The sequence below is a fragment of the Dama dama genome, chromosome 15 (genome assembly GCF_033118175.1).
Source record: "Dama dama isolate Ldn47 chromosome 15, ASM3311817v1, whole genome shotgun sequence".
Lineage (NCBI taxonomy): Eukaryota > Metazoa > Chordata > Mammalia > Artiodactyla > Cervidae > Dama > Dama dama.
This window is the reverse complement of record NC_083695.1, coordinates 71,017,864-71,045,060: the sequence shown is the minus strand read 5'-3', so window position 1 is coordinate 71,045,060 and position 27,197 is coordinate 71,017,864. Positions and strand designations below refer to the sequence as shown.

At 35.5% G+C, this 27,197-nt stretch overlaps 1 protein-coding gene across 2 annotated transcripts in view; it reads right to left on the bottom strand.

The window, feature by feature from the left end:
• SLK (STE20 like kinase) overlaps positions 1-27,197 on the bottom strand; it is a 58,257-nt gene that overhangs the window by 15,623 nt on the left and 15,437 nt on the right. Inside the window, exons 2-13 of one of the 2 annotated variants that reach the window (XM_061162555.1) lie at positions 23,048-23,212; positions 21,393-21,441; positions 20,901-21,050; positions 14,292-14,364; positions 13,938-14,132; positions 13,327-13,408; positions 11,995-12,123; positions 10,025-11,395; positions 6,140-6,270; positions 5,792-5,915; positions 4,175-4,354; positions 1,652-1,744 (exon numbers count right to left, since the gene is read on the bottom strand). In XM_061162555.1, coding sequence (XP_061018538.1) covers positions 1,652-1,744; positions 4,175-4,354; positions 5,792-5,915; positions 6,140-6,270; positions 10,025-11,395; positions 11,995-12,123; positions 13,327-13,408; positions 13,938-14,132; positions 14,292-14,364; positions 20,901-21,050; positions 21,393-21,441; positions 23,048-23,212 — 2,742 coding nt within the window. The remainder of the gene's footprint in view (positions 1-1,651; positions 1,745-4,174; positions 4,355-5,791; positions 5,916-6,139; positions 6,271-10,024; positions 11,396-11,994; positions 12,124-13,326; positions 13,409-13,937; positions 14,133-14,291; positions 14,365-20,900; positions 21,051-21,392; positions 21,442-23,047; positions 23,213-27,197) is intronic. The other variant, XM_061162556.1, reaches the window with a different exon arrangement.

Genomic DNA, 27,197 nt, shown 5'->3' with positions numbered 1-27,197 from the left:
ATAACGTTAAGTTATTTTATGCTATACTGTATTCTATTAAATAAAGTATGCAATAGCTTTGTCTGAAAAAAACAACATACATACCTGAATTAAAAAGTAGTTTATTGCTGAAAATGCTGACCATTACCTGACCCTTCAGTAAGTTGTAGTAGTAACATCAAAGATTTTAGATCAGAGATCACCATAACAAATATAATAAAAAAGTTTGAAATACTGTGAGCATTACCAAAAGGTAACACAGAGACATGAAGCGAGCAAATACTGTTGGAAAAATGGTGCTGACAGACTTGCCTGATGCAGGGCTGCATTAACCTTCAATTTGGGGGTGGGGGGGGAGACACAATACTGCAAAAGCACAAAGAAACGAAGAACAATAAAAAGAGGTGTGCCTGTAGTAATTCCCCATACTAGGCTAAGACAAAATTTTGACTCAAAAGAAAAAAAAAAAAACTAAATTTATTTAAATAGACGAGTTTTGTTAAAATTTTTAAATTTCAAGATATATTTCTTATTTTTCATGGTGTTAAAATAACTCCTTGTTTGAAAAGATGGTGACAAGTAAATGACACTTTCAAATAAACTGCCCTGACAAAAAACAAAAAAAAAATTTTAATGGCAATGCACTGGTCACGGTCCCCAAATGTTTCTGTTGGTTTCTATGTTCCTTTTCATGAATCTATAAAATTCAAGAGGCTGGGAACCAATTTTTTAAATTACATAAAAACCCACATTAAAAAGGTAATTTAAAGCAACAAATAATAAATAATCCATGTCTCTTCTCCCTTTCATTAACATTTGTAACTACAAACTGAGCTCATTTCTCTCTTTGCCTCCAGGCTGAGTACAAACTTAATTAAAAGAAAGATGATCCCAAGTATAAAAGACCTCGTAGAGTAATGTGAGGTAATTCCAGAAAACTCTGTTGAAAATACCAATTTATCTAGTTTTGTAAAGAATTCACCCATTAACAGGTTCAGCCTTATCATAACCTAAAATCAAGTTTACTTAGGTGACAACTGTCTATTTTTGTAACTGCTAGATTCTGAATCAAAAAGAACATACTTAATATTTAAAATATGGTTTTAAGTAGCTTATATTGTTGAGTTTAATAGTAATAAATGTTTGATCTACCATTTAACATTATCATTTACCAGCTTGTGGAGTCTTATTTCCCTGACCAGAGATTGAACCCAGGACATAGTAGTGAAAGCCCAGAATCCTAACCACTAGGCCAACAGGGAATTCCCAAATTAATGGCCTTGTAGTATGCATTCTTTTTGTATGCACAAAGCTTATATACTCACCCTCTATATTTTTCTGTCCTAAAAGTCTTCTATCAAACATTGACATTACCACTTAAAAATGTAAGCGTCCATCACGATTAAAATAAGAATACAGTGGATTATACATTAACATACATGTTTATTTCATCTGCAGTCAGCTTTCCAAACATTTCACTTAGTTTCATATTAGCAACTTAAATGTCACCATTAGTGTGAATTTAGTACTACATAAAGAATGCCCTGCGACCCTTTGAGGAGATGTCAACATCATATAGTAAGTACAGAATTTACCCTTTTAACCATGGTTTATTGAGCTGTGAGAATAATGCCGCTTTCTGTTTTTAGTAGCATTAAGCTGCTGCTGTTACCTGAGCATGCTGGCTTTGTGCAAGCTCCTCTTTCCTGCGTTTCATGAGCTCTTTTCTCAGCTCTTTGGGTGCTCTCTCCACTTCATTTATAACCTACAGTGTATAAGCATGCAGGAGGTGGGGAAAAATACTTTCTCCACAGCAAGCATTTATGTGAGCAGACAAGCTACAAGTCAGATAAAGCTGTTAAAAAGTTCCTTTCAACATGCATTAGCACAGGTGTTAGTTTGAAGAAAAAGAATGAAAGGATAGAACATGCTTAATCATAGTGCAGAAAGGGACATTACACCATATAAAGGTTAATTAGCTGCTTAATTATCCCTACATATCATTCTCTCTTTAGATTCAAAGGTGATCAGTAAAGAATTACTTGCAGCACTGATGCTGAACTAAAGGTGATAAACCCAACTGACCTTGAAAGATCATAAAATTATAGACATATCTATTGACATTATCTATTGACACTGTTTGATATACTGGATATAAGGAAAACTAATGCCATTCATTTATAAAACTGCAACATTTCATGATTGGCTTGATAAAACCAATGAGATAATTCTAAATGAAATCCACTTAATGAGAACAAAAGAAAAACAATGATAAGCCTTAGAATAACACAAAGGAGAAATAAATGGACACTTAAGTTTTCTTTTTTTATAAAACACCATTTTATACATGGTGTAATAAAAATGAACATATTTGACAACTTTGGGGTCAAATTAAAATAACATTCTCCTTTGCTGATAAATTAAGCCAAAATCAATTGTCAACTTTAAAATCTGTAATATAAGCCCTCAAAAAATAAGTTTAGTATGCTATGATTTATTATACCAGATAAAGTATATTATAAAATAAAGTGTATTTTAGAGCTCCTTCTTTTAATCACTTCAAAATCCAAGATGTGTATTCCACCTAAGAACAAATCTGTAATCCAACTATGAAAGACAATCATGTGTTTATAAGTAGAAGCACCAAAAGCAACCAGATTCCAAATCACCACATGCCATTTATGGTCTGTGAAAGAGACTGATTTTGATTTAACAAGTGTATTTAAAATTTTCCATCAGTAATCTCTCATGAAACCAAATCACCATTAAAAAGAAGAGACTCCCCAAATGCAAGAAGTTTAGCAACAAGGAAAAAAATACATAATTATTTAAAATATGCATATCACGATCTCAAACACGTTCGATGGCTAAACCTCTCCTACTCCAAAACAGTAACAATAACTAGAAATATTTTTTCTCTCTAAAATTAAATCATATATTTACCTACAAAATTTTTAAAATTTAATCCGATATTAGAAAACAACCTTTTAATAAAAACTATCCATCTATCCATGGTTTCAAGAAATATTAACATTTGGTCTCAGTAAAGTCATACATCATGGTATATAAAGCAATCCTATATGAAATAAAATAAACAGTAACAAAACAGTAATTTTTAGAAATGGAAACCACATCAAATGGCTATATATCATTTCACTCATCTTTACCTAGAGAAATCAAAGAATATACTATTAATATTTGATTCTATCCTTTTAAAACCAGATCCTGAAGTTCAGCAATATGATATTCCACTTTCTGCATTTCATTGTTAAAATCAATGAATCTGAGTATTGGGGATATGCAACAAAAATGAAAATGTTTGGCTGATGTTAGTTTGCTCCAAAACTAATTAATCTGATCATAATATTGTCCAAGGGGTCTTTTATATCATTAAAAGATAAATTCTCCTACACTAAAGGAACAGAATAAATTATAAAATTATCTCTCAAAACTGCTAATATGTAAAAGTTCTCTTAGTTTTATTTTAATTTGGGAAGAAAAAGACACACTAATACAATATGTAAATCCTCTTTCTGAAACAATGACACTCTTTCATAGTAAATAATACCATACAACAGATTCTATGACAATATGGAACAGTTTCAGGAAAAATGAAAAAATTCATTCTAGTCAAATGACTTTACAGATATTTTCCACCTGTGATTCTTCAAAGTATCTCACAATTTGATAAACTTGGAGATATTATTTCAAATTTCAGGTTATTCAGCTTTTGTTTGGACACAGTATCTGAGAAAGGTACTCAAGATAATCAGGAAAAAATAATTTTTAAGCATGAATTAAATACTGCAAATAAATACTAAATTGAAATATTGTTGCCACCTGCAAATAGATCATAGCATGTTTTCTTGAAAAAACATCACTATGTCAGGACTTAAATGTTGCATTAATAAAGGAGGAATGATAGGTTAAACGGAAAATGGATTAGACTCAATTTGAAGTCTTGATTCAAGGGTTAGCTGGATATTTACTGTGTGTTTGTGAACTTGAAAAGGTCATTAAAACCTTTTCTACTCCAGTTTTCTTGGCAGTAAAATTAGGTAACATCTGGCCTTACTGCTACCCTACATGACTGCTGGGAAGACTGAAAAAAAAAAAGAATGAGTCCCACTTAACTAACAAGTATTATTCTTTATTCCTTAAACACGTGTACACTGAAAAGGGTAGTTACACTTACCTCCTTCTTTCGGTTCTTTAACATATTCTGAAATTTGGACAACTCTTTTTCTTGTTCACCTTTAATGCGTTTGGCTTCATCTCGTAAGCGATTTGTGTGTTCCTGTTCTAGACGTTCAATAGTCTGTTTCTGCTGTTTTTCTAGATTTTCAATCTCCTGATCATATTGTCGTTTCTTGCTCTGTAAAATGATGTAATTCAAGATCATTTAACATTAACGCTCATATCAACTTATTACACTGAAAATGTTTACTAAGAGCACATATTGATAACTGGCATTTAAACTTAGTGATAAAATATGTACCCTCTGCAATACTGAACAAGTCAAATTCACTAAAATATGTTTTTAGAATTTTCCAAAAAGATGAGCATTTTCATTTTTTTCTAATAAGGAAAATACTTTTTTCTATTATGTAGGTATAGAATACTCAAAAATTATATCCAGAAGAATATCCAATTGCTATGAAATACTAAAGTAAGAAAAATTTCAATATTTTTCCTATACGATTTTTGATATATCAAAGGTCATATTTGAAGTCTATTTTAAAAACATACCATTACTTGTCATTTTCAGACTTACTCTTCCTCATCAAGAGTCTTAAAATAAACATCCTATTTCACTGAAACAAATCTTTTAGAATTTTAAAGCTATTCTCTCAACAAAAGATTCCTGTTTATATAATACTTGAGTAACACTGCAATTTTAGACATAGGTACTTATTTGTAAACTGGTTTCTTTTGAAAAATTAAAAAGCAAAATATTTTGGAAAATATAGGGAGAGGAGAAACACAGTTTTTGTAAGGTCCTGAAAAAACAGAATATACTGTAAAAATACTCAACGAAAACAAAAGCTCATTATTTCCTTAGGAATTCTCAGTTAGGACCCAACAAATGAAATCAGCAATGCCAAACTTCACACAAAACAATCCTTACCACTTAAAATTATAAAACATAAGAACTATAATCAATCATGAATCCTATAACATTTCAAATGATTCTTTTTTCTAACCTACATTAAGCTAGATGTTCAACATAAGTTATTGAAATTTTATATCACATTAACAATTCCTTTCCCAACTTTGGACACAAAGTAAAAATTTAAAGACTCAGTGACAATTACCCTTGACAAGTCAGCACTAACTTCTCTAGCAGCTGTGAAAAGGGATGTGGAAGCTTAAAGGGATGTAGTAGCCAGAGAAGTAAGCATATTTTGAAAAATCCCCCAAGAAGTTCTAACACTCAACCTATTTTGAAGACAACTGCTCTAGAGTAGCTTAAAATCTTGGATTCTGAGAGGTAAAATTTTAGCAATAAAAAGTTGTCCAGCTACAGAAATTTGCAAACCATCTATTAGCTTCATGATTCCAGGTTTTCATGACAGATCTTAATCAAGAAAAATGAAGACACCCAACACGCTGTAAGTCAGGCAAACAGCCAAAAACAGGAAGAAAAGAAAAAGAAAACATCTAGAACACCAAAGAGACAAAGGCCAAAAACATATCACAAAGCCAGAGAAATCCAGTAAACAGAGAAAACGTTCTAAAATCTTTCAGCAGTGAATTTTTTAAGCAGTAAATTTCTTTATGAACAAAATGGTACAAAATACCAAGACTTTACCATCATCTCCTGCTCAAAACGTCGGAAAATTTGCTCTCGCTGTTGCTGCAGTTTGCCATTGAGTTGCTGTTGGGCTCTTTGTTCTTCTTTTTGAAGAAATCTTAATTCCCGAAGTTCCTGACGTCTGATAAAATTTAATAGTGACAATAGAAAAAGAGGAGTAAAAATCACACCATTGAGCTAATGCTTTACAAGAAGAAACTTGAAAACTAACATTTTCTTCCAGCGGAAAAGTAATAAAACAATAACCCAAAACTAACCAAGACTACTCGTTTCTCTATTCTTCAGACTCTGCAGAGAACTGAGAAGTCACAAAACCAGATGAAATCATGTTGTTTCTCTACTCACCTAAGAAACCTCAATTCTTCGGTTTTGGAGTCACTATCAGTAACTATCTTTGATGTTGTTACACTTACTTCCACACCATCAACAACAAATTTTCGTGTTTTCTTCAATGTTTTCTTTTGTCTTCTTGTTTCCTGAGGAAGATTTTATTTTAGTTAGGCGTTATATGAGGAATACTAGAGAAGGAAAACATTCTTAAAAAAACAAAAACAAGAAACGGAACTAACTGCTATGAAGACTACACATACATATAGATTCAATGCAATCTCTATCAAGCTACCAATGGTAATCTTCACAGAACTAGAACAAATAATTTCACAATTTGTATGGAAATACAAAAACTCTCAAATAGCCAAAGCAATCTTGAGAAAGAAGAAAGGAACTGGGGGAATCAACCTGCCTGACTTCAGGCTCTACTACAAAGCCACAGTCATCAAGACAGTATGGTACTGGCACAAAGACAGAAATATAGATCAATGGAACAAAACAGAAAGCCCAGAGATAAATCCACGTACCTATGGACACCTTATCTTCGACAAAGGAGGCAAGGATATACAATGGAAAAAAGACCATCTCTTTAACAAGTGGTGCTGGGAAAACTGGTCAACCACTTGTAAAAGAATGAAACTAGAACAGTTTCTAACACCATACACAAAAATAAACTCAAAATGGATTAAAGATCTAAATGTAAGACCAGAAACTATAAAACTCCTAGAGGAGAACATAGTCAAAACACTCTCTGACATAAATCACAGCAGGATCCTCTATGACCCACCTCCCAGAATACTGGAAATAAAAGCAAAACTAAACAAATGGGACCTAATGAAACTTAAAAGCTTTTGCACAACGAAGGAAACTATAAGCAAGGTGAAAAGACAGCCTTCAGAATGGGAGAAAATAATAGCAAACGAAGCAACAGACAAAGGATTAATCTCAAAAATATACAAGCAGCTCCTGCAGCTCAATTCTAGAAAAATAAATGACCCAATCAAAAAATGGGCCAAAGAACTAAACAGACATTTCTCCAAAGAAGACATACAGATGGCTAACAAACACATGAAAAGATGCTCCACATCACTCATTATCAGAGAAATGCAAATCAAAACCACAACGAGGTACCATTACACGCCAGTCAGGATGGCTGCTATCCAAAAGTCTACAAGCAATAAATGCTGGAGAGGGTGTGGAGAAAAGGGAACCCTCTTACACTGTTGGTGGGAATGCAAACTAATACAGCCGCTATGGAGAAGAGTGTGGAGATTCCTTAAAAAACTGGAAATAGAACTGCCATATGACCCAGCAATCCCACTTCTGGGCATACACACTGAGGAAACCAGATCTGAAAGAGACACATGCACCCCAATGTTCATCGCAGCACTGTTTATAACAGCCAGGACATGGAAGCAACCTAGATGCCCATCAGCAGACGAATGGGTAAGGAAGCTGTGGTACATACACACCATGGAATATTACTCAGCCATTAAAAAGAATTCATCTGAATCAGTTCTAATGAGATGGATGAAACTGGAGGCCATTATACAGAGTGAAGTAAGGCCAGAAAGATAAAGAACATTACAGCATACTAACACATATATATGGAATTTAGAAAGATGGTAATGATAACCCTATATGCAAAACAGAAAAAGAGACACAGATGTACAGAACAGACTTTTGGACTCTGTGGGAGAAGGCGAGGGTGGGATGTTCTGAGAGAATAGCATTGAAACAAGTATACTATCAAGGGTGAAAAAGATCACCAGCCCAGGTTGGATGCATGAGACAAGTGCTTAGGGCTGGTGCAGTGGGAAGACCCAGAGGGATGGGGTAGAGAGGGAGGCGGGAGGGGGGATCGGGATGGGGAACACATGTAAATCCATGGCTGATTCATATCAGTCTATGGCAAAAACCACTACAATACTGTAAAGTAATTAGCCTCCAACTAATAAAAATAAATGGGGGGGAAAAAAAAAAACTACACATACAAAGCTGAACAGAAAGCAGTAAGACATCTCTGAAACCAACTATACCAAATACATCTCATCTGATTTTCACACTTTACAGATGAAATCAATCTTTTTCAAGTGAAATTATGCATTTTGACGATATGCATGTATAATTTTTATGATACCACATCACAATTAGGCACAAGTGGTAATGACCAATTCACAAAAATGAGTAATTAGTACAATCTTTACATGTTAACCATCCTTTCTTCCTCTTTTTACCTTATAGGTTCTCAGACACCTTTGTTTTTCTGTTTCAGAAACACTTACAAAGCCATTAAAAATGATTTTCTGGGGCGCATCCCTCAAAAGAATCTAAATCAGCAAGTCTCAAAAGGCTGAGGCTTTTATTTTGAAAAGGCTCTCAGATAACCTTAAAACACTGCCACAACTGAGATTCAAAATTCATTTAATCAACAACAATAATATCACCAGCCCTCCTTCATTTCAGGGTCAGAGGTGGAGGAGTGATTTTAGAGTTACTAGAAAGACAGCACCTCCACCACACCACCCAAAGTACCAGATCTGCCAGCTAGCTACTGCCTGAAACTCTTTATCAAGACCAAACTCTTCATTTCTCAACTGGTATCCAAATGTTTTTTAAAGGCAAAGAGAAATAACAGAAGTATGTAACACTGCTATAAACACATCTTGGTACACATGTAAATACTGAGAACAGATAATTACTTAGTTGTGATAGGTGGAAATGGTTAGAAAGCAGAGGGATCAAAAGGAGAATGTGAAAATACTACATTTAAAAGGCATTAGAATCTTTAAGTTGGTCTTTGGCACTTTGCAGTCTTCACCCTCTTACTGTTCTACTCTCTAGGTTTCCAGTATCCTCACACTGCTCTCCCCTAAGCCCTGGACTATGGCCACCCTATCCAGACATCTTCTAAAACCTAAAGTGGGCATGCTCCAAAATTAAGCTACCTCCCTGGAACCTCCACATTTTCCATTTCTTCAGTTCCTACGCATCCACAATTAATGTCACCTTAATTCTCACAGAAATATTTGCCTTTTTTTTTTTTTTTAGAAAGGCTAACTGTAACTATTAAGTATATAAATGAACTTCAGAAAAGTGGAATTTCAGGCACTGAAACAAAATAAACTGAAAACTGAAGACCATCTAGGCAATACATGTAGTAATAATCTGGGGCAGATAGGCAGGCGGATCAGTCATGCCTTGGAGTCCTACCCTAAGGTCAGTTCTAAGTTCCTGCTTTTCTGCCACCTGTCGATCCAGAGTCTCTAAGCAGTCCGTGGCTCACTTGTATCAGAATTCCATGGGATCTTTTGTTACAAACACTGATTTTCTGGCCTTTCTACATAGCTCTCCCTGATGATTACCTTTTTAAGCACACTCAGATTGGAGAATTATGCTCTAACAGCTCCAAGTATTCCGGGTTTTAGTGTTTGGTTTGGTTTTCCCACAATGATTTACACGGCAGTAGAAATAGCTATGACTGAGGAGTTAAGAGTGGTCATCTGCATGGCCAGTAGTAAATCAAGGGATGTTTAAATCCTAAACATTCTTTAAAAGAGATCATTCTTATAAGCCCTCTATTCTTTCATTTTTACTGATTCTTGCTAAAATTATACCAAGAGATATGCAGCAGGAAAACCCAAATTCCAGTAAGCAACTTATTATACTATTTATATAGAGTTGGCAAAAATAGGTAGGTACTACCAAAAAATTTAACGATTACATGCAGAATCTCTCTAGTTTTTTTTTAATTGATTGCTCTCATAGCCCTGAAGAATTTTACAGGGTTAATACTATGCTGATTTAGTGTTGGTTTGTTTGAAAGTCATCAGTTTTACATAAACTCTCAACTGCCAAAATGACAAAGAAAAATCCAAACAAGGACCCATATACACTTACTTGTAAAGATATTGATCCACTGTCTTTAGTTTTGCTTAGGAAGCTAGAGATGGATAGATTCAAGTCAATGCTGCTATTATCAGCAGTGGAACCAGTGCCTGAATCAGTATCATTTTCCTTTTGATTCTCAGATTCTGGTAACATGGTTTCAGTTTTTGATAAAGCACCTATTTCTCCTTTATTTTCTGCATCTTCAGGATTGATATTAATACTGGGTATTGGAACAGGCTGAGGTTCAGTGGGCTGTGAAGCGGCAGTAACTTGAGGTTCTGCTTTAACTGATACGTCACATGGAATTTCTTTTTGCTCTGTGTCCATCTGAGTAGTGGCTTTATGAACATCCGGAGTTTCCCTTTCTAAAGCTTTCTGGTCAGTATCGGTCACTACACTTCTGACCTCTGTTCCTTCAGTGCCACTTGATTCAGTAATCTCAACTTCATTTGTCCTGACTTCCTCACTGGTCTCCAATGTGTTCTCTGAACTGCTGATTAGCTGTTCCTCACCTTTACCATCTAGAGATTTTTTGTCTGTCTCATTAGTTTCAACTCTTTCTTCAATAGAAACTTTCTCAATACCACCAGCCTCAGGACCCTCTGTGGACTTGATCGCTAATGTCTGGCCTACGTCACCCACTTCTTTCCCATCACTATGCTGAGCATCCTCAGCACTGTTCTCAGTTGCCCTCTGAGCAACATCTTCTGCCTCATTTGTACCCATCACTTTGCTTGTATCACTGATTGTATCTTTTTCAGTTTTGTCCTCTTTTCTCAATTTCTCTTGGGTATCTTCCTTTATAAACTCAACTTCATTTCCAATTGCCTGAATATCTGCCTCTTTTTCTCCAGTCTCTTCAGAAACTAAATCCATTGCTTGGACAGTAGTATCTTCAATTTCTTCAGATTTTATAAACTTAATTTCAAATATCTGCTGCTTTTCCTGATCTGTTTCTTCTTCAGGTTTCAGATTCTGTTCAGTATTTGTTTCTGAAGTTATCATTATGTTATTTTCCTTTCCTTCACTGACTGAATTAATGTCCACTGCCTCATGGTCTTCTGTGTCAGGAAGATTTTCAAGCTTGGGTCTCTTCTCTTCTCTTCCATTTTCCTCAATTACTGCTGCTTTATTATGAAGTTCAGCCATAGCTTCTAAATGAGTATCATTAACATGTTCATCAGGGCCCACCATAACCTTTTCAGGTTCATCACCAGTGGGTTTTTCAATAAGAATTTTACTGTTAAATTTATCTTCAGAAGTATTACGTTCTGTTTTTTCTGAGACAGATTCCAAAATACAAGCATTTTGTGAAAGCTTATCTTCTTCAGAGCTGGCAATACTCAGGTCAGAGGAGGCACGCTTGCTGGCAGGTATTGGCTAAAAAAGATTTTATACAGTTGTTAGTGTTAAAAACGTAATTTCAAGATGGTGACCAAAACAATATTTCATATATATGTGTGTATATATATAAATGATGAATTCATATATATAGATTTAATATTTTTATTCAGTAAAATTTGATAAAATTATAAAAATAATTTAAAGAGCTGACAAATCTTCACATAATAAATATGACAAAAATGGATAGCAAGGCGCAAACTTGAAAGCAAGGAGCAAACTTAATAAATCTTCACCTCTAAATTAAAGGTTTTTGTATTGCTACCCAATAAATTGGGCTTCCTTGGTAGTTCCATAGTAAAGAATCCACCTGCCAATGCAGGAGACACAGGTTTGATCCCTGGGTTGGGAAGACCCTTGGAGAAGGAGATGGCAACCCACTCCAGTATTCTTGCCTGGGAAATCCCAGAGAGAGAAGCCTCATGGGTTACAGTCCATGGGGTTGCCAAAGAGTTGGACACGACTTAACAACTAAACAACAACAACCCAATCGATTAATTCTTAGACATACGTGCAATCGTAACTCAAAACTCAACTCTAAAAATTACCAAAACACAATTTCCTTTTTAAATACTGACCAGAGAATTTTCTGTTTCCTCATCATCATCCTCCTCTTTGCCATCTTCAACTTCTTCTGTAACTTCAGCCTTCGCCTCTGCGATCAACTCCCGAATTGGTTTGTTGGAATCAACGGTCACAAAAGGATGCTGTTTGATCATTAAAAAGAGCACACTCAGTAACAACTGAAATGCTTATGGAGTGAGTTTTACATATAAAACACATTATGTGGTAAAAACACTGACATGTAAATAGGAAAAATACAAACAACTTCAGATGATAGTACATCTGGGATAAGACAGCGGGGAAGGGAACTGAACAGGAATAGGGGCTGCCTGCAACTCTATCTGCACATGTTTTTTAAGAATCTGAAAGAAATATGTCAGAAATGATAACACATTACTTCTGGGTAACAGCTTCATGTACTCTGCTGTATGTCTGAAAATTTCATAACCTAAAATCTAAATTAAAATTAAACCAAGTTGCAAATACATTACTAGTTCTTAAAAAGTAATAGTATGCTTACATCTCATACAAAACCTCAATAAAATAATTACAAAAAGCTTTAGAGTTCTGTTAAAAGTGTCTATAAACACCTGTTTTTTTTACATGGTTCTAATGTCTTTAAGAGTAAGAAGATATTTTATTCATCTCTGTACTCTGCACTTAGTGTTTGTCACAGACTAAGGCCTTCCAGTGTGGAGGAAGTGAAACAAGAGGAAATGCACTTCAAGGTTATACATGTTGTACAGACAGAAAGGCAATTTTTCTTGCTTCTCCCTCCAGATAAATAGCAACCTGAAAAACTATAATGGAGGAGTTGTACAATAACTCAACCTAACAGTAACTGCTTCAAGATTTGTCATTCTACTTGTCTATCTGTACCATTGTTTGACAAAATTTTATTTCATATATTACAAACAAAATTAAAGTCCTGCTATAAAACAAAATTATTCAATCACTTAAACACCATTTTTTCTTAAAGTTAGCAATATTTACTGAACATTTACCCTCATTGTAAGAGACACTAAAAAGAAAATTAGCTCACGGCCCCTGTCACCAAGGTGCTTGTTTTCTAGTAATGGAGAAACTGAATGGAAGTGATTGACAAAGTGGAAATAACTAAACAAAATGAAAAAAACACAAACTGAATCAGAAAAGCATAGGAGAAATTACTTAAAAGCTAAATAAATGCCTCTTAGTAAGGGGGCACATGTTTATAAAGTAAATGTTACCTACTACAATATATCTTGTGTTTGCACAGGAAAATTGAAGGAATCTGAATCTGTATTCATCTTAAAGATGTTACAACAGTTATATGGTTTGCCACTGTCATACTACTCTTATTTTACCTGCAGTAGCTGAGATGTAGTCCACCTGGAATCCACATTCTTTTCCAAGCATTTCTTTAGAAAGTCCTTAAAATTTGAAGACCTTCGAGATAAAATTTTAATAATGACATTCTATTATCTTTTCTTGTTATTAAAATTGAAACTATGAGAAACCATGGTTAAGTTCTATCATGTATGTAATAGTAGTAACAACATAAAACTAGTTCATGAGAATATTAATATTCATAAGTCATTCATTTATAAATACAAGTCACATATATGTAAGCAAACTTATAGTTTTAAGTCATTGAGATACAGTCAAATGTTCATAAGAAAGCTAAAAATCACAAAAATTCTTCCATTATATTAAACTCCACAAATAAAGATCACATATATGCCTCAGCTTCTCACAGAAAATATTTTTTTCATGTAGAACTCCAATCATTGCTATTTTCAAATTGATGGGGAAAGTTAATTATAAGAGTTTATATGATCCTTAAGTCTCAAAAATACACCAGTATCAGTTTTCTATTTCATACAACCATGTATCTAAGTTTAAATACCCTTGGAAAGCTGGAAGAATAAAGCTTCAAATTTTGCTTCTTAAAAAGTTTTGTTTAGGAATATTTTACCATTTTGATGGCTGTGCTAATGTAGGGGGCTCAGATTTTGCTATTTTTAGCAGCACTCTCATTGGATTTAATTCATGATGAGGTGGTTCTATCTCAGCCATTTCTATTAAAGTGATACCCAGGGACCAAACGTCAGCTTTGTAGTCATAGGGTCTGTCCTTTGATGTTTCACACATGACTACCTCAGGAGCCATCCTATGAAGACAGAGAATCGAAAATTAAGATGTTTAACTTAAAATGGTGATCACAAACCACATAAAAGACAAGACAGTATAATCAAACATGTGGACAAAATTAACATATAATAACTCCTGACATAACTAATGCAGCAAATCCATAAAACTGAATACATACCAATAAGGTGTGCCAATAAAGGAATCTCTCCTTTGAATTGTCCTTGTGTTTTTAGCTGATACTCCAAAATCCGCTTGAAACAAATAACCATACAAAAGTATTACTGATAGTTTTTAAGCAAAGTTTGCTACATTCAACTTAAGGGAAAAGCATATCAAGTCTTTAATAAGACCACTGTTACTAAAGGGTAAGCAAAATAGAACTGGAGTGGCAACCCATTCCAATATTCTTGCCTGGAGAATCCCCATGGACAGGGGAGCAGGCTACCAACCATGGGGTCACAAAGAGTTACACATGGCTGAGCGACTAAGCACATTGTCAACTCAGTATTTACTCCATTTCAGGGTTTTTTGACAGCCCATTAACAGTCTTTTTAACTTTTTTTTCCCTCAGAACATGACTGGGAAAGGAGGTTCAAAACCAGACCTAAACCACAAATGTCCACTGCCAACAGTCACACCTCCCTAAGTACTCTTATGAGCAGGCGGTAAACTAAGGAGGGACGAGAAGCCACCTGCATTCTTGTGCAAGGGGGGAAACTAAGGTCATTATTAAGTACTTTACAGTTCTACTTACAATAACGTGGTAGATATATGTTGATCTGTTAAAATAGCATTTTAACATATTTATTTCCATTTGCAAGAATGTGTTCTGATAATAAAAATTTGGTTATTGTAATGTATATATGGCTCCTGAGGATACTACGGTTCTATATCTATGTATACTTAATACAATGTCACAGACATAGAAGATATTCTGTATGTAAGAATTAATGAAATAAAGTGCAATTATTTCAAATGCCAACCAACACAAAACTATTTCAGCATCCTAAATCTTCAAAAATATACTTATTTTTAATGGCATGTATTATTTTACACAAAAGTATATTCCTGTATTCAAATAAGATTTTAGAACACTTATAGAAAACATGCACCAAAAATGGATCAAATTATACTATTTCAAAACAAGCTACAAGACTTTAAAATATAAGACATAAAAAAGTAACATGTATCGGAATTTTAAAACTCATGAATGAGGTGACAGAACACAAGAGACATTAGAAATATAAAATCATTTTAGAAACAAAGACTAAACTAGGAGAAATGCAAGAGCAAATAAACACAACGAATTCACACCCACTATCACTTCACACCCATTAGGATGGTTATCATCAAAAATACAGAAAATAACAAGTGCTAGGAAGGAGGTGGAAAAATTGGAACCCCTGTGCATTGCTATGGAAATGTAAATTGGTGCAACCACTGTGGAAAATGGTATGATGGTTCCTCAAAAAATTAACATAGAATTATCATACAGTCTGGGTATCTGCCCAAAAGAAATGAAAGCAGGAACTCAAACAGATATTGTACACCCATGTTCATAACAGCATTATTCACAGAAGCCCAAAGGTGGAAGCAACCAAAGTGTCCATCAATGGATGAATGAATAAGTCAAATGTGGTGTATACATATGCTGATATATTATTATATAATTATATATTATTATATAAAGCAGAATATTATTCAGCCTTAAAAAGGAAGACAATTAACATATGAATTTGAATAGGACATATGTAGGAATTCAGGAGAGCCTTGCTCTGTCCTTTGGAAAGGCCTAGAATGAAGGCTAGTCCAGAAACTATAAGCATACCTAACACTCAGACTGTGATCTTAAAATACCATGTCCTACTAAATGAAAGAATACAAAACCACACAGACTCTTGCCAAAAAGTCTTTCGATTTATCTGCAAATTGAGGGAAATATAGAGAGGAACTTACTGAACTCATCAGGAGTATGCAGTCAGCAAAATGCAAAATAAGAGAAACTACAGGTCCAGCAGCTCAAGTCCCACAGACGAGTGTTTCTCAACTTCTTTTTTCACCTCTCCTAAAGAGCCTTTTTAGGCATTTTTCCCCAATCCTCTCTCTCCTCATGAAATTTTAATGTCACAGATATACTGTATATGTTCATGTACTATCACTGGGCCTTTGGAGGTTCACAACCATGGTAATACTAAAATTTTCTTTCTATCTTTGAGAAAGCATGCCATGAAAATGCATGCCACATGAGACAAGTGCTCCGGCCTGGTGCACTGGGAAGACCCAGAGGAATCGGGTGGAGAGGGAGGTGGGAGCGGGGATCGGGATGGGGAATACGTGTAAATCCATGGCTGATTCATATCAATGTATGACAAAACCCACTGAAATGTTGTGACGTGATTGGCCTCCAACTACTAAAAAAAAAAAAAAATGTGAAAAAAAAAAAGAAAATGCATGCCACAGATAAAACATAAAGAAAAGAAAGGAATGGTGGGGAGGGGGTTGGGGGGGTATGACCCATAAATTAAGAGACTTAAAAGAAAAAGCAGGTTTTAAACATGGACAAGTCTAAACGCTACAGTCTAGAGATGAACATTGGGTGATAGAGCCATAAAGAAACACAGGGAAGTGATTACTATACAGGTTAGTATACAGGTTACCCATGGAGAAGAGAAGGACAGTGACTGAGATGAGGCACATGATACAGCTCCTAAGGTGCCTGACATACTTCTATTTCTTTATCTAAGTAGTGATTACAAAGCTATTGTGTACAGAGCTACAAGTCAACAAGCTACACAACCCTTAATGTGGCTTCCTGTATCTGTATTTATTTCTCAGAAAAAAAATTAAAATTTAGTAGTATATCAAAGTATACCTGCTTAGAGCTAACACCTATCTTACTCAAACTCTTCCAGAAAATTGCAAAAGGCAGCAAACTTCCAAACTCATTCTATGAGGCCACCATCACCCTAATACCAAAACCAGACAAAGATGCCACTAAAAAAGAAAACTACAGGCCAATATCACTGATAAACATAGATGCAAAAATCCTTAACAAAATTCTAGCAAACAGAATCCAACAACATATTAAAAAGATCATACATCATGACCAAGTGGGCTTTATCCCAGGAATGCAAGGATTCTTTAATATCCACAAATCAACGTAATACACCACATTAACAAATTGAAAGATAAAAACCATATGATTATCTCAATAGAAGCAGAAAAAGCTTTTGACAAAATTCAACATCCATTTATGATAAAAACTCTCCAGAAAGCAGGAATAGAAGGAACATAACTCAACATAATAAAAGCTATATATGACAAACCCACAGCAAACATTATCCTCAATGGTGAAAAATTGAAAACATTTCCCTTAAAGTCAGGAACAAGACAAGGGTGCCCACTCTCACCACTACTATTCAACATAGTTTTGGAAGTGTTGGCCATAGCATTCAGAGCAGAAAAAGAAATAAAAGGAATCCAGATAGGAAAAGAAGAAGTAAAACTCTCACTGTTTGCAGATGACATGATCCTCTACATAGAAAACCCTAAAGACTCTACCAGAAAATTACTAGAGCTAATCAATGAGTACAGTAATGTTGCAGGATATAAAATTAACACACAGAAATCCCTTGCATTCCTATACACTAACAATGAGAAAACAGAAAGAGAAATTAAGGAAACAATACCATTCACCATTGCAACAAAAAGAATAAAATACTTAGGAGTATATCTACCTAAAGAAACAAAAGACCTATACATAGAAAACTATAAAACACTGATGAAAGAAATCAAAGGGGACACAAACAGATGGAGAAACATACCGTGTTCATGGATTGGAAGAATCAATATTGTGAAAATGTCTATACTACCCAAAGCAATCTATAGACTCAATGCAATCCCTATCAAGCTACCAATGGTATTTTTCACAGAACTAGAACAAATAATTTCACAATTTGTATGGAAATACAAAAACTCTCAAATAGCCAAAGCAATCTTGAGAAAGAAGAATGGAACTGGAGGAATCAACCTGCCTGACTTCAGGCTCTACTACAAAGCCACAGTCATCAAGACAGTATGGTACTGGCACAAAGACAGAAATATAGATCAATGGAACAAAACAGAAAGCCCAGAGATAAATCCACGTACCTATGGACACCTTATCTTCGACAAAGGAGGCAAGGATATACAATGGAAAAAAGACCATCTCTTTAACAAGTGGTGCTGGGAAAACTGGTCAACCACTTGTAAAAGAATGAAACTAGAACAGTTTCTAACACCATACACAAAAATAAACTCAAAATGGATTAAAGATCTAAATGTAAGACCAGAAACTATAAAACTCCTAGAGGAGAACATAGTCAAAACACTCTCTGACATAAATCACAGCAGGATCCTCTATGACCCACCTCCCAGAATACTGGAAATAAAAGCAAAACTAAACAAATGGGACCTAATGAAACTTAAAAGCTTTTGCACAACGAAGGAAACTATAAGCAAGGTGAAAAGACAGCCTTCAGAATGGGAGAAAATAATAGCAAACGAAGCAACAGACAAAGGATTAATCTCAAAAATATACAAGCAGCTCCTGCAGCTCAATTCTAGAAAAATAAATGACCCAATCAAAAAATGGGCCAAAGAACTAAACAGACATTTCTCCAAAGAAGACATACAGATGGCTAACAAACACATGAAAAGATGCTCCACATCACTCATTATCAGAGAAATGCAAATCAAAACCACAACGAGGTACCATTACACGCCAGTCAGGATGGCTGCTATCCAAAAGTCTACAAGCAATAAATGCTGGAGAGGGTGTGGAGAAAAGGGAACCCTCTTACACTGTTGGTGGGAATGCAAACTAATACAGCCGCTATGGAGAAGAGTGTGGAGATTCCTTAAAAAACTGGAAATAGAACTGCCATATGACCCAGCAATCCCACTTCTGGGCATACACACTGAGGAAACCAGATCTGAAAGAGACACATGCACCCCAATGTTCATCGCAGCACTGTTTATAACAGCCAGGACATGGAAGCAACCTAGATGCCCATCAGCAGACGAATGGGTAAGGAAGCTGTGGTACATACACACCATGGAATATTACTCAGCCATTAAAAAGAATTCATTTGAATCAGTTCTAATGAGATGGATGAAACTGGAGGCCATTATACAGAGTGAAGTAAGGCCAGAAAGATAAAGACCAATACAGTATACTAACACATATATATGGAATTTAAAAAGATGGTAACGATAACCCTATATGCAAAACAGAAAAAGAGACACAGATGGACAGAATGGACTTTTGGACTCTGTGGGAGAAGGCGAGGGTGGGATGTTCTGAGAGAATAGCATTGAAGCAAGTATACTATCAAGGGTGAAATAGATCACCAGCCCAGGTTGGATGCATGAGACAAGTGCTTAGGACTGGTGCACTGGGAAGACTCAGAGGGATTGGGTAGAGAGGGAGGCGGGAGGGGGGATCAGGATGGGGAACACATGTAAATCCATGGCTGATGCATGTTAATGTTGGCAAAAACCACTACTATATTGTAAAGTAATTAGCCTCCAACTAATAAAAATAAATGAAAAAAAAAAACAAAACAAAGTATACCTGCTTAGAGGTCATGACAAAGTAAAGTGAACTATGATCACTGGTATCAGCATGGCCGTTGGATATATTTTGTCCTTTTAATATCTGTCCAAAATACTCAAATTTAGGCTTCCTCACCAGAGTTTTTTTTTTTAATTCATGTCTTGGAGATACTTAAAAACGACTGTATCTTCTATCTGTATGTGTATATATGAAATTCATTAATTTCCCATCTAAAGTCTATGTCTATTCCTCCTTATGAAATTATCATTTATTCCCTCAATGAAAAAAAAAACAATTTTCAACCTTATACTTAATTTAGCATCTTTTTTACACTTAAGGTTAGTTACTTTGTGAGTAACCTTAAGTTACTTAACCTTAAGATACCATATCTACAAAATAGAATATAAAACTAAAGATGGAAAAAGAAAACGACTAGATATGAGTTTTGGAAATGAAGACAAAACTAAGTGGTTTTACATAATGTATCATTTTCTAAATGCACTGTATTTATAAATATTAATTCTACATATAAAAATTTAAGGGAAAAATTATTAGGCAGTCTTTTAAAAGTGTGTCTTTTTAAAAATAACAATCCATCCTTTCTTATTGTTTAAAGAGTCTTTATATTAGGTGCCTATACTTAGAAATTCTGGGAGTTAATGAATAATTATTTCCCAAGTTTTATGTTTTTTTGGCCTCACCTCATGTTTTGTGGTATCTTAGTTCCCAGGCCATTGGCAGTGAAAGCACCAAGTCTTAACCACTGGACTGCCAGGGAAATCCCTCCAAGGAAGTATTTTAAAAACTGCTGCTGCTGTTTAGTCGCTAAGTCGTGTCTGATTTTTGCGACCCCATGGACTGCAGCTCACAAGGTCCCTCTGTCCATGGGACTTCCCAGGCAAGAATACTGGAGTGGGTTGCCATTTCCTTCTCCAGGAGATCTTCCCAACCCAGGGATCAAATCCACACCTCCTGTTTGGCAGGCAGATTCTTTACCACTACACCACCTGGGAAGCCCCAATTTAAAAAATTAACATGAAGTAATTCTCCATGTTTTACATATTTTAACGTAATTCTCTTTGTTTCACATATTAATATTTGAGCCAAAAAAGAACAATAATAAGTAACAGACATACAAGGAGAAATCTCTAAGCACAAAATCAAATGTTTTATCTAAAAGAATAAACTTACCCAACTTAATATCTCCATCTAAGGTAAAAAGAATGTTGCCAGCCTTTAGATCTCTGTGGATGATTTTATTATCATGTAAGTAGTTCAAAGCCTCTAAAGTTTGCTTACAAACTACTTGTATTTGGGACTCAGTTAACGGTCTCTCAAGCTCTGAAACGAAAAAGTAAACAAATAAGCATTTTGGTATGGTGAAAGTCTATCAGCAGGCTATATACCTTTAATACCTTTACTGTCACTGTTGAAGACAATATACAATGAAATGATTTTTTTTAAAGTATAACACAAATATTACTTTCTTCACATATTATACTCAACATTTAATTTTAAAATTTTATTTCAGTCATCTAAAAATATAAAAATAATTAGGCTGATTTAACTTATTGAATGTTACTCAACAATAAGATAAACATACATGTATAAATGTTTGAAATCCACTGACTTTTTTTAAAGTATAATTTAAGATATAAATGTAAGGAACAAAAATACATTTACCAAGCATCACAGCATCCACTGCTCCACCAGCACAAAATTCAATGAGGATCTGCAGGCAAATAAAAAAGCACATGTTTAACACAACACTGATTCTGAGTATTTTTCCTTCAAGCTAGCAAAAAAGATAAATAAATAGGTATCAAATAACCTAAGTTACATAAACAATATTATGCTAACAACCGTAAAGACTTTCTTTGTAAAAAGAGTTACAAGCCTTGCTGTACGTTTGAGAAAGTACAAAAGGAACACAGTGTGGAAGTGTGAGCATTTTTGTTCATCACCACTTGTAGTGTCCCAGGTTCTCTAAAATTACCAGGTACAGAATTGTTATTAAGGGCCATATTATATATCCATTTCCTCTCCACTCAAAGACTTTATACTCTCCTTTTTAAGGTAACTGTTCTGAGTTAAATGAACAAGTATATTTTTTAACTTTACCAACAGGAATATATCCTGAAAGATGGATTTTAGTTTTTCTAAAAACTTGGGGAAAACATACACAAGTGAGCCGATACTAGCTCACTTATCACTTCCTACTGGATGCCTCCCCAAACCTCGCCAGTACATACCACCATGCAGTTTTCCTTCTTAATCCTCATCACAGTTTTCATTTTGCATTTTTATGATTCTTCAATTAATTCATGTCTATCTCTCCCTCCCACTGTCCCTCATAGTTGTCCAGCTGTTTTTTTAATTACATAGCTTAACAAATTCTATAGATTCATAGTTTTTTCTCCTCTATAGAACAACACTTTATTTTTCACAGGAGCTTACCAATAAGTTGTTTTCAAACTCATTATATCATAGGAAAAATAATTTGGGAGACAGATCATTATTCATCCTATAGTTGAGTAAACAGACTGATAAAAGATTAACTGATTTATCTGATAAAAGATTAACTGATTTATCCAAGTTCCTGCCTAGCATCACCAAAATAAAAAAGGAAAGGTCTTTTGATTCGCAAGCAAGTACAGCTTATATTATCTACACTTCTTTTGTAATACTTTGCTTATTCCTTCAAGGAGACAAACTAAAACTCCATTTAAAAAAGTACTCTTGATTGAATTAGTATTGGTGCAGAGCAAGTGACTGACTGGTTATTATAAATATTCACATTTTATTTATATACTTATTTATGCCTAACATTTTCTAAAAATGAATAAAATTTTTACATACGGGCCTAGCCACAACAAAAGAAACTTAAAAAAAAATTAAATACTTAAATTTAAATTAAGAAACTTAAATAAGACACTTCAAAATAACATTAAAAATAAATAAATAAAAGAACTGGGGGAAAAAAGACTTGAAAGAAAGAAAGTTCTAACTGGGAAAAAAATATTAATTCAAGAGAAAAAAGGAATCTAATTTCATTATTTAGTAAATTTAAAATTCTTCACCAAGTTTCTAAATTTCAGTCAAATGTCAAACAATCAAGAAATATAGTATTCTGACATACACATCTAAATATCAGTTGAAGTTAAGGATATGTTGCTATGTTGTTAATCACCCTCTCATCAATGGGTCAATTCTCATTCAAGTAGCCTAAGTAACTAAATAGAAGAGGTAGTGCAAAAAAAGGTCTACACAACTTATAAATCTCTTCAAGACAATTAACTTATTTTGACTATTCCTACAGATTAACCAAAAATACTTACCCAAAGATTATTCTCATAATAGAAGGCATCTAGAAGCTTGACTATATTAGGGTGATCACAAGATGCTAATATATCAATTTCAACCATATAGTCTTCAAGTTCTTCTTCAGATTTGGTGTCAATCACCTTTGCAGCAGCTAAAACATTGGTCTCTTTATTCTGGGCCTAAAAACAAAAGAATCGTAAGTTCACAATTACAATGCATACTTGCTTTATAAATATTATTATTTTTTAATAAACCTTATTTTCTAGTTTTCAGTTCACAGCAAATCTAAACAGAAAGTACAGTTCAGTTCAGTTCAGTCGCTCATTCATGTCCAACTCTTTGTGACCCCACGGACTACAGCACGGCAGGCCTCCCTGTCAATCACCAACTCCTGGAGTTTACTAAAACTCATGTCCATTGAGTCGGTGATGCCATCCAACCACCACATCCTCTGTCGTCCCCTTCTCCTCCTGCCCCCAATCCCTCCCAGCATCAGGGTCTTTTCCAATGAGTCAGTTCTTCACAGCAGCTGGCCAAAGTATTGGAGTTTCAGGTTCAGCATCAGTCCTTCCAGTGAATATTAAGGACTGATTTCCTTTAGGATGGACTGGTTGGATCTCCTTGCAGTACAAGGGACTCTCAAGAGTCTTCTCCAACACCACAGTTCAAAAGCATCAATTCTTCCACGCTCAGCTTTCTTTATAGTCCAACTCTCACATCCATACATGACTACTGGAAAAACCACAGCTTTGACTAGACAGACCTTTGTTGGCAATGCAATGCCTCTGCTTTTTAATATGCTGTCTAGGTTGGTCATAACTTTCCTTCCAAGGAGCAAGAATCTTTTAATTTAATGGCTGCAATTACCATCTGAAGTGATTCTGGAGCCCCAAAAATAAAGTCTCTCACTGTTTCCACTGTTCCCCCATCTATTTGCCACGAAGTGATGGGACCAGATGCCATGATCTTAGTGTTCTGAATGTTGAGTTTTAAGCTAACTTTTTCACTCTCCTCTTTCACTTTCACCAAGAGGCTCTTTAGTTCTTCACTTTCTGCCATAAGAGTGGTGTCATCTGCGTATCTGAGGTTATTGTTATTTTTCCTAGGCAATCTTGATTCCAGCTTGTGCCTCATCCAGCCCAGCGAGTCTTATGATGTACTCTGCATACAAGTTAAATAAGTAGGGTGACAATATACAGCCTTGATGTACTACTTGCCCTATTTGGAACAAGTCTGTTGTTCCATGTCCAGTTCTAACAGATGCTTCCTGACCTGCATACAGGTTTCTCAAGAGGTAGATCAGGTGGTCTGGTATTCCCATCTCTTTCAGAATTTTCCACATTTTATTGTGATCCACACAGTCAAAGGTTTTGGCATAGTCAATAAAGCAGAAATAGATGTTTTTCTGGAACTCTCTTGCTTTTTCGATGATCCAACAGATGTTGGCAATCTGATCTCTGGTTCCTCTGCCTTTTCTAAATTCAGCTGGAACATCTGGAAGTTCACGGTTCATGTACTGTTGAAGCCTGGCTTGGAGAATTTTGAGCATTACTTTACTAGCGTGTGAGGTGAGTGCAATCGTGCGGTAGTTTGAGCATTCTTTGGCACTGCCTTTCTTTGGGATTGGAATGAAAACGGACCTTTTCCAGTCCTGTGGCCACTGCTGAGTTTTCCAAATTTGCTGGCATATTGAGTGTAGCACTTTTAACAGCATCATCTTTTAGGATTTGAAATAGCTCAACTGGAATTCCATCACCTCCACTAGCTTTGTTTGTAATGATGCTTCCTAAGGCCCACTTGACTTCACATTCCAGGATGTCTGGCTCTAGGTCAGTGATCACACCATCGTGGTTATCTGGGTCGTGAAGATCTTTTCTGTATAGTTCTTCTGTGTATTCTTGCCACTCTTCTTAATATTTTCTGCTTCTGTTAGGTCCATACCATCTCTGTCCTTTATTGTGCCCATCTCTGCATGAAATGTTCCCTTGGTATCTCTAATTTTCTTGAAGAGATCTCTAGTCTTTCCCATCCTATTGTCTTCCTCTATTTCTTTGCACTGATCGCTGAGGAATGCTTTCTTGTCTCTCCTTGCTATTCTTTGGAACTCTGCATTCAAATGGGTGTATCTTTCCTTTTCTCCTTTGCCTTTCACTTCTCTTCTATTCACAGCTATTTGTAAGGCCTCCTTAGACAACCATTTTGCTTTTTTGCATTTCTTTTCCTTAAGGATGGTCTTGATCCCTGCCTCCTGTACAATGTCACAAACCTCTGGTCCACAGTTCTTCAGGCACTCTATCAGATCTAATCCCTTGAATCTACTTCTCACTTTCAGGGTATAACCGTAAGGGATTTGATTTAGATCATACCTGAATTGCCTAGTGGTTTTCCCTACTTTCTTTAAGTCTGAATTTGGCAATAAAGAGTTCATGGTCTGAGCCACAGTCAGCTCCTGGTCTTGTTTTTGCTGAGTGTATAGAACTTCTCCATCTTTAGCTGCAAAGAATTTAATCAATCTGATTTCAGTATCGACGATCTGGTAATGTGTAGAGTCTTCTCTTGTGTTGTTGGAAGAGGGTGTTTGCTATGACCAGTGCATTCTCTTGGCAAAACTATTTTAGCCTTTGCCCTGCCTCATTCTGTACTCCAAGGTCAAATTTGCCTGTTACTCCAGGTATTTCTTGACTTCCTACTTTGCATTCCAGTCCCCTATAATGAAAAGGATATCTTTTTTAGGTGTTAGTCCTAGAAGGTCTTGAAGGTCTTCAAAGAACTGTTCAGCTTCTTCAGCATTGCAGGTTGGGGCACAGACTTGGATTACTGTGATAGCGAATGTTTGCCTTGGAAATGAACAGAGATCATTCTGTCATTTTTGAGACTGCATCCAAGTACTGCATTTCGGACTCTTTTGCTGACTATGATGGCTACTCCATTTCTTCTAACGGATTCTTGCCCACAGTAGAAGATATAATGTACAGAAAGTAGATATAATGTAGCAGAAAGTACAAAGAGTTTCCATATACATCCCTTCCCTACTCATGCAGTCTTCCCCACTACCAACATTCTGCACCAGAGTGGTACATTTGTTAAAGCTGAGGAATCTATACTGACACATCATCATTAACTGAAGTGCATTGTTTACATTAGGATAAACTCCTGGTGTGCCTTCTATGGGTCTGGACAAAATACATGATATGTATCCACCACGTTAATATCATACAGAATAGTTTCACTGCCCTAAAAATCTCTATGCTCTGCCTATTCATCCCACTCTTTCTCCTAACCCTTCCACTGATCTTTTTACTGTCTCCATAGTTTTCTGTTTTCCATACAGTATGTAGCCTTTTCAGATTGGCTTCTTTCACTGAGTAACATACATTTAAGATTCCTCCACATCTTTTCAGGGTTTGATAGCTAATTTCTTTTTAGTGCTAAACAATCGCTGGATACACAGATGTAGTAGGCATGTTTATTCATTCACCAACTGAAGGCATCTTGGTTGTTTCCAGGTTTTAGCAATGATGAATAAAGCTGCTATATACATCTGCATGCAGCTTTTTGTGTGGATGTAAGTTTTCGACTCCTCTGAATAAGTACGAAGGAGCAGAATTACTGGATCATATGGTAAAAGTATGTGTAGTTTTGCAAGATACTGACAAACTGTCTTCTAAAGTGGGAAACAGTGGAAACAGTGAGACTTTATTTTGGGGGGCTCCAAAATAACTGCAGATGGTGACTGCAGCCATGAAATTAAAAGATGCTTGCTCCTTGCGAGGAAAGTTATGACCAACCTAGACAGCATATTAAAAAGCAGAGACATTACTTTACCAGCAAAAATCCATCTAATCAAAGCTATGGTTTTTTCCAGTAGTCATGTATGGATGTGAGAGTTGGACTATAAAGAAAGCTGAGCACCAAAAAATTGAAGCTTTTGAACTATGCTGTTGGAGAAGACTCTTGAGAGACCCTTGGACTACAAGGAGATCCAACCAGTCCATCCTAAAGGAGATCAGTCCTGGGTGTTCATTGGAAGGACTGATGCTTGAAGCTGAAACTCCAATACTTTGGCCACCTCATGTGAAGAGTTGACTCACTGGAAAAGAACCTCATGCTGGGAGGGATTGGGTGCAGGAGGAGAAGGGGATGACAGAGGATGAGATGGCTGGA